This window comes from Watersipora subatra, chromosome 11, assembly GCF_963576615.1.
Source record: "Watersipora subatra chromosome 11, tzWatSuba1.1, whole genome shotgun sequence".
Classification (NCBI taxonomy): Eukaryota; Metazoa; Bryozoa; class Gymnolaemata; order Cheilostomatida; family Watersiporidae; genus Watersipora; species Watersipora subatra.
In genome coordinates, this window is record NC_088718.1 from 40,997,316 (window position 1) to 41,012,934 (window position 15,619).

A 15,619-nucleotide genomic window follows, 5' to 3' on the forward strand; every position below is an offset into this window, starting at 1 on the left:
TCTGTATATTCTGATACTACTGAATGCCCGGCTTTGCCTGGGTAATGGAAAATTTCTTGAACAGAAAATTGATTTTATTTAGCATGGAGCAAAGGTTACTATTCTAACTTTTAAACTTCATATCATGAGAAAAGCACTTTGTACAGTTCAAGTAAATTAAATAAAAATCTTTTAAAAAAGTTTCTAAAGAAAAACAAACGCAAAAAGGTAATATTAATTAATAATAAAAAGTACATGTGTAGTGTGTGCAATTGCGGTAAGGATAGATATAGATTTCAGTATGTTGAGAATAGCTTAGTCTAGTGGTTACCGGCGTTTATTAGTAAACTTGTGGTTTGAATGTCACAAGTTCAAACCTAGTCCAAAAGGGATTTGCATTGCTACAACTTTATCGCTATATCTGGACGCTAGAAAGATGTCGGCTGTGCCAATAAAGCATAGAGAATCAGCGGACACACTATTTTACCCAAACTTCCAGAAGTGGCTGATTGGTGCAGTGTTAGAGTGTTGGCCTAGCAAGTCTGATATTGAGAGTTCAAATCCTGCGCAGTGCACTTTTTTTCAACCTCCTACTGTGGTTTAGGACAGATGGCGAGACACGGCTTTTATTGTTGTAAAAATGATGTCGTCAATGGTGATGCATTTTGTAAGCAGTCAACTCGTTAGTTTGTCTATCTCTAATTTTTTTCATCCTCACTTTAGAAGAATGATTAATTACTTCTGTTTGACTAAAAATAAACTATTAACTGCAGTTGTATCAGATGTATCAGGATGTTAAAAATAGCCATTAATTATATCCATTTATTTTATCACCATGTTTATCCGTGAATGAGTCATCTCACCCTTCCTATAAAATCTAGACCAGTTTAGTTTAACATCAAACCTTTGACAGTTAAAGAAGCAAGATGAAGTATCTTTGGGGAAGTACAGTATGTTTGATCGTTTTACTTGCTGCTCTCACCATCCATAGAGGAGAAGGTAAGTCAAACCTATTCTTTATAACATATAAGCTATTCTACTTACATGTATTTAGTACTTGTTTTGGGTACGCCAACTTATTTATTAAGAGGCTTACATTGTATTTATTGTTTGAGTGTCATACTGGCGTTCTATAAGTATTCTGTGTCTGACTCATTGTACTGACTCCTGAAGTGTACTGACTCCTGAAGTGTATGACTTTAGAAGAAAAATTGCTCATCTAGCTAAATTTCTAGAAAAATGTTTCAAATTTTACCTCTAGCAAAAGGAAATGCTCTTTCACTGAAGAGATGTTTATTTACAGCTAGAATAGTACTATGGCAAGTTTCATCAGACTTAATACAGGTCTTTACTTACACTAATACAGCTAGTAGTCATAGTAGTCCCGGTACCAGTAGTAGTAGTAGTGGTGGTACCGGTAGTAGTCCCGGTAGCAGTAGTAGTGGTACCGGTAGTATTAATAATAGGAGCGGTAGTAGTAGCAGTAGTAATAGTAGTAGTCTCAGGAGTAGTATACCAGTAGTATAGCAGGAGTAGTATAGTAGTAGTAGTGGTACCAGCAGGTAGTACCACCGGTAATATAGTAGTAGTAGTAGTAGTAGTAGTAGTAGTAGTAGTAGTAGTAGTGGTGGTGGTACCAGCAGCATTAATAATAGGAGCAGTTATAACAGCAGTAGTAGTAATAGTAGTAGCAGAAATAGTAGTAGTAGTAGTATTAGTAGCAGTAGTAGCAGTACTACATGTAGTAGCAATATCATAAGTAGTAGTTTTATTAATAGAGTAACAGCAGTAACAGCAGTGGTATTGTTAGTAATAGTGGTGACACTTACTGGCAAACCAAAGGGTCTCAGATCAAACCTTCTGTGATACAGATTCTTTATTCCAAGATTTTAATAGCTATAGCTACAACGACACACATACCAACCAACTTTTGAGGAATACATATATAGCTAAGCAAAGATTATTCAGAATGTTGTACTAAAATAGGAACAGTTTACGCTCAAATAAAACAATGAAAATATAGAATGTAAGATATTTTATTCCTCTAGTTTTGTTCTCAGCTACTTTGTTCATAAAATATTTTGTGTTTTTCTGGTAGAATTTAGCAAAAGAGTCTGCAAAGTTTTTAAGTGGCTTAGAAAGAGAAAATTAGTCTGAAACTCTTTTAGATTTTTTCATTTATATTATATACAGTCATGGTCATAAGTGTTGGCACCTCTGCCTGCGTTTGACATTTTAGCATTTTTTGCACATTCTTCACTGTTAGTAGTTTCTTAACCAGTCGAGTTAGCAAATGAACGCTTACCAAGTATAGGTGTCAGCTACTGCATTTATTTGTGTAAATTAACAGCTTTTGAGAAAAGAGATACAAGTTTACTTGACAATGTACTGAAGCCAAGTTTTAGATTCATATGTTAAGGTATAAACATTTGTTTTGAATGCAAAATATTCTGAAATTGTTACACAACATCTGAAAGCGAGAATCGTCTATTCCAAGGACAAACAGTATGAATATTTTGCGGTAATTTAATGATATGTTGTAACATAATATACATATTAATAATATATTTGATCGTAGATATATAATAATAGTAGTAATATAATGTATATAATATTACTATTTGTTAAATACACAATCGTTCTCTCTTTCTTTGTTACTGTTTACCAAAGTTAGGGCATATATATTGCTGGTATAACACCGTTTCAGCATGTGAATGTAAGCTACAGAAATACCAGACTTACAACTACTGGATAGATTCAGTGGGAACAACTTCAAGAGATATCCATATACAAGGCTCTACATTTGACTTGCTCCCATACAGTCAACAAAATCATTTGGATTGTAAGTCTTATATATGTTAGCAAATCTCACTTTTTCATTGTGTATGTGCATGTGTATGTGTGTGCGTGCGCGTGTGCACGCATGTGTGTGTATGTGTGCGTGCACATGTGTGTGTGTGCCCATTCGTGTGTGCGTGTGTGCATGTGTGCATGTGTGTATGTGTGTGTTTGTGTGCATGCATGTGTGTGCACACGCATGCGTGTGTGTGCATGCGTGTGTGTGCATGCGTGTGTGTGTGTGCGTGTGTGTGTGTGTGGCTGTTAGTCCGTGTAAATTTTATGCGTTTCTAAATTTTTTGTCCGATTTTATCCAAACTTTACACACATGTGCTCTGTACCTTCGCCCAGATCACAAAATTATTTGGGTTCAAAACTAAATATTCTTCTTAAGAATTAGCCTCTTAAGCACCCACTTGCGGGCTTTATAATTGAATGTAAAATAAATCCTGTGCATCGCTAGGCTTACTGCTAATCCAAAATAAAGCTAATAAAATATCTAAATCTTTGAAGCAACATACCAGATGTTTACGCTCGGACAAAAAATTCATGAAACAGAAATATCAATTGCAATTTGGTTTTTGTTGCACTTCGAAATCTTTTGAGTAACTATTCATCCTGCACTGTTTTTACTGCGAATCTTTTTGTGAGGTCTAAAAACTGTAGAGACTTTTTATACTTAAATAAAAACCCCTATAAAGATATGTATATATATCTGCTAATATGCATATAAATTTAGTGGCTCTAGTTAGTGCTACGTTGATTCATATTTATGTTATACTTGGGCGACACATAAACTTTTTCGTGTTGCAAGTGATATTTTTTGTAAAATAAATTTCATTTGCTAAAGCAGTTTCAAAAGTTTTGCAAAACTCATTTTTAAAAATATAGTAAAACACTTTAATAAAGAAATCTATCATTTCAGCATTATATTTAAAAGAAATGGTTAAAGTTCTCTCTTGATAAATAAGAAATGAATCGTTATTACTGAGGCTGAATTCTGATCTAGAACAGATGTTAAATACTTCTTTGATGACCTTTATGCTTGGATTTAGTTTTGGGCAGATCAAGCCCAAAATTATTAAGCTATTATATAGTTATTTAATGTTTAAAATATCATAATATCAATATCATAGTAAAAATTAATTTGGTTTGAAAGTCGCACATTTGTTGTTTTCATTTTACATCTCAAAATGCAAAGTTGACTTACAAAAGTTACTTGCAAAAAACTTGCGATGCTTTTTCTGTAGTTTGTTATTTTGACATATTATTGTTGTTAAGGGTATAAAAACAAAAACACCAGTAATGCTTCTACTGTATCATCTTAAAAGATATTAATCAGTGCGGACAACAAGCACTGATAACTCCAAAACATTTCACTTTGGTTAAGGAAATGCCTTTTAATAAGTTTGTTACCATTTAGGTATTTACATATTTCTAATATTCAAATGCTAGCAAATTCTTGTTTTTATACCTGTAGATGCATTTCTGACCAAGTTTTATGAATGTGGAAATGGCAGAGGCACATTCATATCAACGGAAATAAACAAAAATTCACTGGGTAATTTTCGATCAGGCTTTCTTTCGGTAAGTTCTGTGCACTAGAAAATGCTTATCAATTGCAACTTTGCAAATCTTAGAAACTAACAAATGAGTTGTCTACTCCTTCAAAATGAAACTGTGGTTAAACAAGGATTATAGCTTACTTCATGGTTTTGGACCAGCATAACTGTGTGAGCAATTCCTTGAAGTAGAGTATAATGTCTGCCTGGCTTACTGCAATCAGAGGCTGTGCGAATTTTTAATGAGCCAAGTTGCACATACAATAACTCTGTTATTTTGGCTGAACATGTCTGAGTTCAGTGGGAAGGGAACCTTGACAACTAGAGACATGCCAACTTGCAGAGAGCAATTTAAGGTTGGATGCCATTCATGTCACCACTAGTGACCTTTTTGAAAATTGAAACCCAACCTATTGTTAGCACGCAAGCGATTTAGACCCTTAGGCAATGACTGCATAGCATAGTTAGACATCGCATAAACAAATTAAACAGACTGTTCACCGCTGACAGTGATTAATATGTGTATAGCTTAGTTGTCTATCTGTTTGTCTGAAGCAATAGTTAGAGATTGGAGAAAAGGGCCCTTCATGTAGGATTCGAACCTGAGGCGACACCTGAGCTAATAATTCACCTCTCAACACTTTGAAATAGTTTTGCACATATCTGTGCTTTATCAAATATTATTTAGTATACAATTATATGATTTTAATTTTTCTCCTCACCGGTATTAATTGTACCATTACTAAATTATATTTTATTGCAACCATAGCAAAACAGACTTATAATGTAATTTAGCTAATATTTACTAATTATTTCACATTTACACTTAAACCCTTTTATAGTTGTTTTATTTTTTTCAATTTATTTGACTTGCACAAAACATTTTTCTCATGATATGAAGTTTGAAAGTTACAGTTGTTTGACGAGTTTGAAAACTTTTACAGTTGTTTTTATTTTCTCTCTTAGTTTATTTCAACTACACAAAACACTTCTCTCACTATTTGTAGTTTGAAGCTTAGAATTGCAAATGGTGTTAAATGTTAAATACAAATCAGTTTATGCAAGTTTAAATATATGCTGTTATATATATATATATATATATATATATATATATATATATATATATGTATATATATATATGTATTTATAACAACATGTATTTTAACCAATTGTTATTAAAGATTAACAGGTGCGATAAGTATGTGCACAGATACGCCATAGTATGGCAAGTAGGCCGTGTTTTATAGTAGATAGTATAATATCTGTCTGCAAAACCTTAGTTTCCAAGTTCACTGTTAGTGCGAAGTGTTTTTTTGTTCCTAAAACTTTATCACTACAACTAGACATACAGATGACAGACAAACACTTAGACTTATACAGTATATAGATACATATGTATATGGTTTACAATTTTCTACCCTAAAACAACAACTAATGGGACCTCGACTGATTTTGTAGTCAGCACCTGTACAAAAACCTTGCTACAACCATCCAGCTCTCTTCAAATTTTCGGAATCATTCAATGAAGCCTCTGGAAAGCTCAGTAAGTGTGTTCAACATAGTCACAGCTTCTTTTATGTTTAGGGTCGTCCGCTCCCTTCAAGAATGGAATACTATCGAGCTATCCTTATTTATTTAGGATAAGTTTAAAGTTGTCACATAGCATTATAATCATGTATTTGTCAGAAAGCATTATGGGAAACTTCCCAGAATCCATTAAAGATGAACTTGCACAAAAGTTTTAGTAGATTTTATCAGAAAGTATCAGTATTTGTCTATCATTTGCAGTTGATAATGTTTGAGGTGATCTGACTGGCAGGATGTTTCAAGATTAAAATCGAAAAAACTTGATCATGGGTAAAAGCTCAGAAAAAAAATACATGTGAAATGATGTCACTTGTTGCTACTATTGCTATAGTTGATATCAGCTATTGCATTCAAGTTGCAGCATCCCGCATCCCTATTCTGTCAGTCTCTTTCCACTTATACACTTCATAATCACATTTCCGCTTGATCTGAATGGTTCAACAGCGAACAAGTTTGGTCAATTTTAATCTTGATACATCATGGCAGTCTAATCGCCCCAAACAAAAAAACAATCACAAATGATAAAAAAATGCCGATACATTCTGATAAAGTCTACTAAAATTTTGTGCAAGTCCATCTTTAAAAATGAATTTTTCTGTTAGTACATTTTGGTTTTTCAGCTACTGTAAACTAGCTCATGAATTTATTTTTTTCAAACTTGTTGATGATTTTGCTTTCTAATATGTTATTAGTAATACATATTGATTTTATGGTTTAAATATGCGAGAAAAATTTTTTAGCAAGCTAAAACTAGTGAGAAAACAGAAAAAGTTGTAACTTCAATTTTGAAAAAATCGAAACAGTTTATTGGACCAACCATGAATAATAACTTTTTTATATTTTCTAATTTTTAGAGTCAGGATCTTCTCAGTATTTAGACAGCTCTGACAGGAATTTGATTTTCAATCGAGTTGGAAAATTCTGGCAAGTTTTGCCTTCTCTTTCCAAAAGGTTCTCATCTCCTAATGACATTGACCCACACAGAACTACTGTAACTGCCCAAAAAGATGGTAAGCATAATTTACTGGTAGCAGATTTAACATACTGGCAGGTTTCACAGGTACTTGGAAGATGCTTCAATTCTGCTTTAAAAAGAAGAGGTTAAAGTTATTTAAAGAAAAACATTGTATTGCAAGATATTTTATTCAACGCTTGTTCTAATTGATTTGTTGTGTCATGTGATTAGCAGATGCACACACACGCACGCACATACACATGCACCTACATTCATGCACGCACACATGCAGACGCTCACTCACACCTGCACACACGGATACACACACGCACGCTTTTATGCTTGCACAATTAAAAAGTGGAATTTATTATTCAGATAAACATAGTGAGTGGTTGTTACCACTCAACCACTCTATTTAACTATGATGCAAAGACCGATTTTCACTCTTAGAAATTATCTGGATATTACTATCAAGAAATGAGCAGTTTAAGAAAGCATAAAAAGAAGGTATTAGTGCATCAAGTTGTTCAATGGGTAAAGTGTTTTATTTATATGTCATTATGAACCATACAGTTATAATTATGTATATTTTTACGACCAAAGTTTGCAAACTGCAAAACTGTAAATTGATTCCTTTTCAGTTTTATTTGGGTTTTTAATTTACTTAAATCTATGTCTTTTCATTTTATTACAAAAGAACAAACCTTTGAAAATCCTTCCTGTGTTTAGTTAAAAAATATCACTTCAGAATTTTTTGTTGCCAGCTAAATAGGTCAATTTTTATTTGTATTGTCTGATAGCACATATAGCACCTAATATATTTTATATCTCTTTATTTAGTCTTTATTGTATGCTGCTGCTCTATATATGCTTCATTTTAAAGAATATACTTGTTTCACAGGACGAGACATGCAAGTGGATGGTAGAGGACAGCTTGGTGCAAGACGTCTCATGCCTGGTGAACAAGGTTTGTAAATGCTTTTATAATGGCTAATTCTATCGGTGATATTATTGGCTAATTCTATCAGGTGATATTATTTTGTTAGTCTATATATATAAATCTCAGCGTTGTTTTTTGTTGGCCATTCCTATGTCCAGCCGAAGCGATTAATTCTAGTAATGAAAAATCCGCTTAGCAGAGGATTTGGTTCCCTGAGTACGTCCAGGTCTGAAGATTAGCAATCTCAACTACTACCCTACAATCATTCAACTGAATTTATTGATGAATTATTGTGAATACATTAGTTACAATGGCTAAAATACTAACACTCCAGGTTGTTAGCTAGCACAGCTGAACATTACACATAACTTAACGATTATTTAGCTGGCTTCAAACATGACTATTGTTTTAGTAAAGATTTAGACTACTAGCTTATGAGGTAAGTTACTCAAATTCATTGGGTAATTATTTTATTACTAGTGCAACACCAGGCATTCATGTAGTATTCTCATATAAAAAACATGGAGCATGGTAGTCTAGTAGTCTAGAGCAATCCAACATCAGCAGTGTCGGGCTCATTCCGAAAATGGCCTTTGTTGGTGCAATTCAACCGTTAATTGATTATTGATCAAACCAGCAATACAGTTTCAACTGCTCAGATCCCCAGATACAACATTAAGTTCATTTAGCTAAAAAATACTACAAAATGCTTTATTAAATAAATTAGTTAGCAATAGTTATGCTAAATAAATAATATTCTAAATAAGTAAAGTAATGATATATATATACATGTAAGTACTGATATATATACATGCAAGTACTGATATATATACATGTAACTGTTGATATATATACATGTAAGGACCGATGTGTGTACATGTGGGTGCTGATATACATACATGGAAGTGCTGGTACATGTACATGTTAGTAATGATATATATATATGTACATGTAAGTACCGATATATGTACAAGTAAGTGCTGATATATATATATATAAATATATATATATATATATCAGCACATATATATATATAAATATATATATATATTGTTTTTAGTACAACCGCGTCTGATGAGTGCATCGCACGAAACAAATTTGTAGCGCAATTACTAAAAGTTTACTTTCTTCATAATATTTTTTCATATATATATATATATATATATATATATATATATATATATGTAAGTACTGATATATGTACATGTAAGTACTCATGTATGTACATTTAAGTGTTGTTATATGTCAATATAAGTTATGAAATGTGTACATGTAATCGCTGGTATGTGTACTTGGAGGATATAAGATAGATAGTGGTGCTTCCATCATAGTATATTTCCAAGATGAGCAAATAGTCATTATCAGCTTGAAAATTCTTACAATTACAAAAATAACTTTGAAAATTAGTGTCTAAAATGCACTGTATAAGTACCAAGGTTAGGAAAGACAAAATGTGTAAGAACAATAGAATACTTTTTTGCCTTTTTCTTAAGCAATTTTATACAAAACATCCATTTATTTCCTTATAAACTTTATATAATATGAATAATACTACATAATACAATATGATATAAGGTAATTGAAAACACCAAAATGTAGTATAATCTAATAAAATATAGTCCAACATAACATATTACGGATCAATATAATCTATAGTGTATGTGTAAGGAGATTTAAAGCATGAAAATGTCTAAAAGGTATGTCAGTGTGCACAAAACTTTTTCAGGTTTGTTCTGTTTTAGCATTCGAGTTCATAGTGGAAGTGTTTGGTTTTTGCAAACGTCTCAATTCTCAAGGTCGGGTCATTCAAGGTACCGCAGTTTTACTGAGTTCAACCCAAGGACGAAATACGATGTCAGTAAGTAGAAAATCTAACATATAAAATTTAAATAACAAGTTCACTCGCATTTTAACAGAAGAAAAGAAATAACAGAAGTTTTCTGTTCGAGATCAAGGCATTATTCTACAGTTTTGAAAAGTTGTGTTTTTATTTATTACTAGTACGCATATTTAATATATATCCAGATATATATAATATATATCTGGTTATATATTACATGTATCCAGATATATAATATATATTCAGATATATTTTATGAATATATCCGGATATTTATTCATAATATTTGTCTGAATATGTATTATATATCTGGATACATATAATATATATTCAGATATATATTATATATATCCAGATATATCAACATATATTATATATGTTCAGATATATATATATTATATATATATCTGAATATATATAATATATATCTGTATATATATATATATCCATAATATATATCCATAGATATCCATAGATATATATCCATAGATATCCATAGATATATAAAATATGCATATGGATATATCCAGATATATATTTTGTATACCTGGATATGTAATATATATCTAGATATATATTCTGTATATCTGGATATATGTATATTATATATCTGAATATATAATATAAAATATATCTGAATATATAATATATATCTGGATACATATTATATATCCAGATATATATAATATATATCTGGATAAATAATATATTCAGATAAATACATTATATATATATCTGAATTTATATATAATATATATTCAGATATATATAACATACATTCAGATGTATATAATATATATCCAGATGTGCATAATATATGTCTCGATATATATTATTCTGCTAATCCACAGGACAGTCGATTAGCGCAGTTGGTTAGAGTTTCAGTCTAATAAGCTGAGCTTCATGAGTTTCGAGTTCTGTATGAAGCAGTGCCTTATAAAGCACTATAACTATCACCTATATCATTCCTTCAGTGCCAAAGTATCAAACAAGATTACAAAATGATTAGAATTGTAGAAGTATCTATATTATACCAAAGTTTTTAACAAAGTTGACAAGAAATGTACCACCGCAGGATAGCTCTTCAACAGAATTCATTTTCTGGCTCTGATGTAATTGTCTAAAGATTTTATAGTTTATTTGTTCACTGACAGTCTGGTGTGCTTAGAGAAATCATCAGGTTGGGCAATAAAGCACATTGGGTCACAATTTGCACAACCATCGCACGGTGGTAGATAGTGGTCGATTGGTGTAGTTGGTGGAGAGATGGTCTATGAAGCGAGAAGTTATGAGTTTAAGTTTCATTCAAAATGATTTTTCTCAACCTGTAAGTGCAGCTTGAGACAGACAAGCACAGCTCTTATTATAGTAAATAGTATTAAAAAGCTTGTACAACTTTTTCGTTTGAGCAAAAAGATGTTTCAAGTTTGGTTTATAACAAAACCCGATTGTAAGGGGACAATTACGAAAATGTTAAACTGTATTGATTGAAGGAAAGAGAGTTTTTGCAAGTGCGAGTGACAGACGAAGGTCAAGTAGCCCTTCCAGCCCAAAATGATACCCAGTCTCCATCCTTTGGAATGTCGTTCAGCAGAGTCGAGTTGAGGGTAAGCTAGAAGTCATCAATACAGAAAATAAGATGCTGATCTAAAAATCTTGGTAAAATTAGTTTTGGTATAATACTATAGCAGAATTTTGTCACATAACGATTGCTTCCGTAATATGGCTAATTCACCTATCTATCTAAAAGTTTTACCATTCTAAATTCATTTAGGCATTTGTAACAATAACGTGAATCTGTGCCCGAATATGTAGGAATTACCCTCTCATGTCAGCTCTTACTGTGAAGCTGAGCAGAAAAGCAAGGCTAAATTAAATCCTAAAATTAAATTAAATTAAAATTATCCTTGAAAAAAAGTTAATGTAAAGTTGCAATGCCAGTTTAAACAGAATCATAAAATAGCTAAAAAAATCAAATTTGGACTTGTGAGTTGCTGCTCTTTGCATTACTGTAAAGAAAGCTTTATATTTTCTACTCCATTAGTAAATCTTACTAATTACTAGAAATACTCAAATAAACAAAAGATATCTTTATTAATCTCAGGTTGATGACAAGAGAGAAAGTCGTGAGAGATATTCACGCTTGTTGCTGCCTAATACCGCCAATGAGGAAACTATAGATGAGAGGTACTTTGAGGTTTTACGTCAGCGAGATGGTACTTATCGACTGGCAACCGTGATTAACCCGAGTAAGTATGGGTGAGAAACATGTCTAACATCTAACAAGTAGGCTTACCAACAAGTTTTACATAGCTTATTTGTAAGCACAGTTGTTAGTAAACTTATTGCTTTTATTTTATTATATTATTTTATTATTTTATTTTATTGTTTTATTTTATTGTTTTATTGATTTGACAGGAAGACTCCAGCATTATCTGTAGCTTCAGCTTCAAGTCTGGTCCAAGTAATATATACAGATTGACTAGACAACTTGACTAGTTACCTTTCAAAAAGATAAAAACTCTTTGAGTGAAATAACTTTAGGTCTAAATCCATTTGAGTTGTCTGTATAGCTATTTCAAGATCTACAGAAAGACTTGAAGAATATTTACTTTTATTTTCTGTCTCATCTACTAAACATTTCAAAATGTTGTCAACATCTTCTATATAATTCTTTTGAAAGCATGTTTTATCTCAAATGTAATTTGTTCTTTGCATATACTGTACACGCATAATACAAAGTTGATATTTATATCAACTTATTGTGAAGACACCAAACAAACAGAATTATCTGTTTTAAGTATTTAGTGCACTGGCTTATGTTTTTATTTCATGGTCAGTCAAACCTCTTGCTCATTTGCTATTCAAAAGCTACTTATTACAAGAAACTATTTCTAGGGAATTTTGAGGACAGCTTTAAGGCTATCTGTTTATATAAAAGATTTCGCAGAAAAATTAACTAAATAAATATATTTATAATTAGTTTTAAATAACTTGAATTATATACAATTCTTTTTCAAAACAAAGCAGTCAGAATACACAAGTATGTTGTGATCAAAATGATTACTTTAAAAATCTCAAATTTGGCCTTATTCATCAGTTTCATTATTGCTACTTTGTGTTAAAACTACCTGTGTGGTCCTCTCATTAGCAATACTGTTTGTTGTTATTGCAGATCTCTTTGTGGCTTTGATAAGGGTTAGAAATGGCTATGAGCTTGGTGTCTTGCCCTACAATAGCAATTTTTCCAGAGATCTTGTGAGCTATGACTTTAACATCGATATCCCAGGTAAAGATTAGATATGGCTGTTACACTGAAACTAAAAGATGAAAAGCAATTTTGTGAGAAAGTTTGCACATCTTGAATATTCTCAGCACAAATTAAGCAAAGAACATTTAAGGTTGAAAAATTGCTTTGTGTAGATATATTTTATGGCATCTTTGGCAAGATATTATAAAAAAAACTATATACCATTTGAACAGTGATGTTTCATGAATGTTTTACAATCATAATTTATACATGTTTATATGTTTCTATGGTAACCAATGAATTGTCTCACGTAAAGATAATTTTATGTAGGCTTAGCTGCAACTAGTATGCTAGCAAATAATTTAGTTTTCAGGGTTTTCAATTGCACCAAGCAAAAAAACAAGTTTTTCCACTTTTCCAGTAATTTTTTGTACCACGGATTGTAATAGCCAATATATTTTTCAAATGCAAATAAAAATATTTCATGAAAATTGTTTTCAAAACCATTTCAAACAATAAATCATTCTTCAGATACTATTTTTTTATCTTTTCATTATGGCACATAAAAAGCTTTGTGAATTAACACTAGGACCTTATAGAAAAACATTAGATTATGCAAATGATAAGCAAAATATAGCATAGAAACCAATTTTGGAGAGCTCTCATCATGTATATTCCCGTTGCTAACAATGAATTCGGTGGGTATTTTAGAAGTGCGAGTGAGACCCTGCTATCAACCACATGCACCAAACCATGTATGGCCACCGTATCACAACCATCACAACCATTACAATCATTACAACCATCACAACCATCACAGAAGGTTTCATGACAGATCTAGCTATTGAAGGATGTACTAGAAGATACAAAAATATTCTAAAATATCACATTCATGGACAGTTTCAGAAAAGCTTTCTTCGCTACATTAGTTAATCTTCTGGAGTTGTCTACTCTCAATATTCTGCTATTTTCAAAAATTACATTTAACAATTTGAAGTAATGATTAAATTGTTCAACTCTTTTTAAAATTCCACGAGTTACGTATAAATAAAGGTTGTTGCAAAACAGTTATAGCAAGTTTGAACATAAAATAAAGATTGTAAGTGGAACTTGAAACCAATGAGTAGTATCTATAAATAATATATGTGCACAGGGTGTATAAATTCTTTGAATAAACTGACTATAGTTCTTTATATATAACTTATACTCTGTGGCAGCATTTTAACATAGACTAGCAGTAAGCCAGGCAATGTCCAAAACTTTATTCACTTTCAATCAGCCGGCAGCTGGCTGTTTGAGATGGCGGTTCTCAGAAAACAGATGGAGATTTGAAATCAAATATTTTAGCGACTTGGTAAAGGGTACAAAACATACACGTTTAAACACTTGATAAATATGGCCAAATCATGTAAAACACACTGCATTTACACAGTTTAACAGATGCACCTACACAAAACAAAATGCGCTTTCTTAGTATAGATTAACATTCCAGTAGCATTCAAACTAAGAAGTTAAATTCAGAATTTCAGTTACAACAAAAACATTATGCTTGTGTTTACTGAACAAATTTAGTAAACATTATTCAGTGTTTACTAAATTTACATTAGCTATAGTATTTAGTTCGCACGTTTGATAAAATATAATGTTGCAGCACACGTGGGTATGTGCATGGTATGTTCTACATAAACATAGCCATAGTAAAGTCTAATAGGCTAGTTATCTCTATGATCGTAGAATAGATCTTTGGAGAAAAAAGAGGACAACTCTTATATCTAATTTATATGCTTTTGGCCACTATTCTTTAATTCATAACTTTAGTTCAAGTATGAAACTTTACTTGCTGCATTCTGCACCACTGAGCAGATAATTCCAAACCACTGGTGCATATGTATTTTGGAAGGTTTTGCAGTCTCAAAAACTTTTGCAATGCTGAGATGTTGAACCAAAAGATGAAAGGTGTCTTATGCATCAAAGGTTCGCATCATAGCTGGCAATGGAAGCAGGTGCTACGTTGCAAATGCCTTCCATGTATTACCAGTATAGTATACTGTTTTGCATAACACTATATTATACTGTATTGCATAACATTATATTATACTGCATTGCATAACATTATACTACACGGTATTGTATAACATTATATTATACTGTATTGCATAACATTATACTACACTTTATTGCATAACATTATACTACATTGTATTGCATAACATTATATTATACTGTATTGCATAACATTATATTATACTGTATTGCATAACATTATATTATACTGCATTGCATAACATTATACTACACGGTATTGTATAACATTATATTATACTGTATTGCATAACATTATATTATACTGTATTGCATAACATTATATTATGTATTTCACAGTTTGCATTCAAACTAACTATCAATGACTTAAATACTATAATCTATCATTTACATAAGAGCCGTGTGTGTTCACACTCAATTGACATTAATTTAACTAAAATCAACTTAAATTTCTTATTTCTAACTGTAATTGTGTTATTAGTAGAATATAGTACTATCAGTTATAAATATTCAATTAATTTATGCTGGTTAAAGCAACTTGTAGGAGCACTTTTAGTTTTTATTAGTTTAGAAAAATGCACCTAATGATTTGCATAAAGTTCTAGGATATTGTACTTGAAAGCAA

At 31.4% G+C, this 15,619-nt stretch overlaps 1 protein-coding gene across 1 annotated transcript; it reads left to right on the forward strand.

Moving 5' to 3' along the window:
* Window positions 1-851: 851 nt before the first annotated feature.
* Window positions 852-14,113, forward strand: LOC137408333 (uncharacterized). The gene is made up of 11 exons (XM_068094825.1): window positions 852-978; window positions 2,687-2,821; window positions 4,298-4,404; window positions 5,838-5,922; window positions 6,821-6,976; window positions 7,823-7,888; window positions 9,604-9,719; window positions 11,195-11,308; window positions 11,806-11,950; window positions 12,877-12,990; window positions 13,663-14,113. Exons 1-11 carry the CDS (start codon window positions 906-908, stop codon window positions 13,797-13,799), a joined length of 1,248 nt encoding a protein of 415 aa, XP_067950926.1. The 5' UTR covers window positions 852-905; the 3' UTR covers window positions 13,800-14,113.
* Window positions 14,114-15,619: the final 1,506 nt, after the last annotated feature.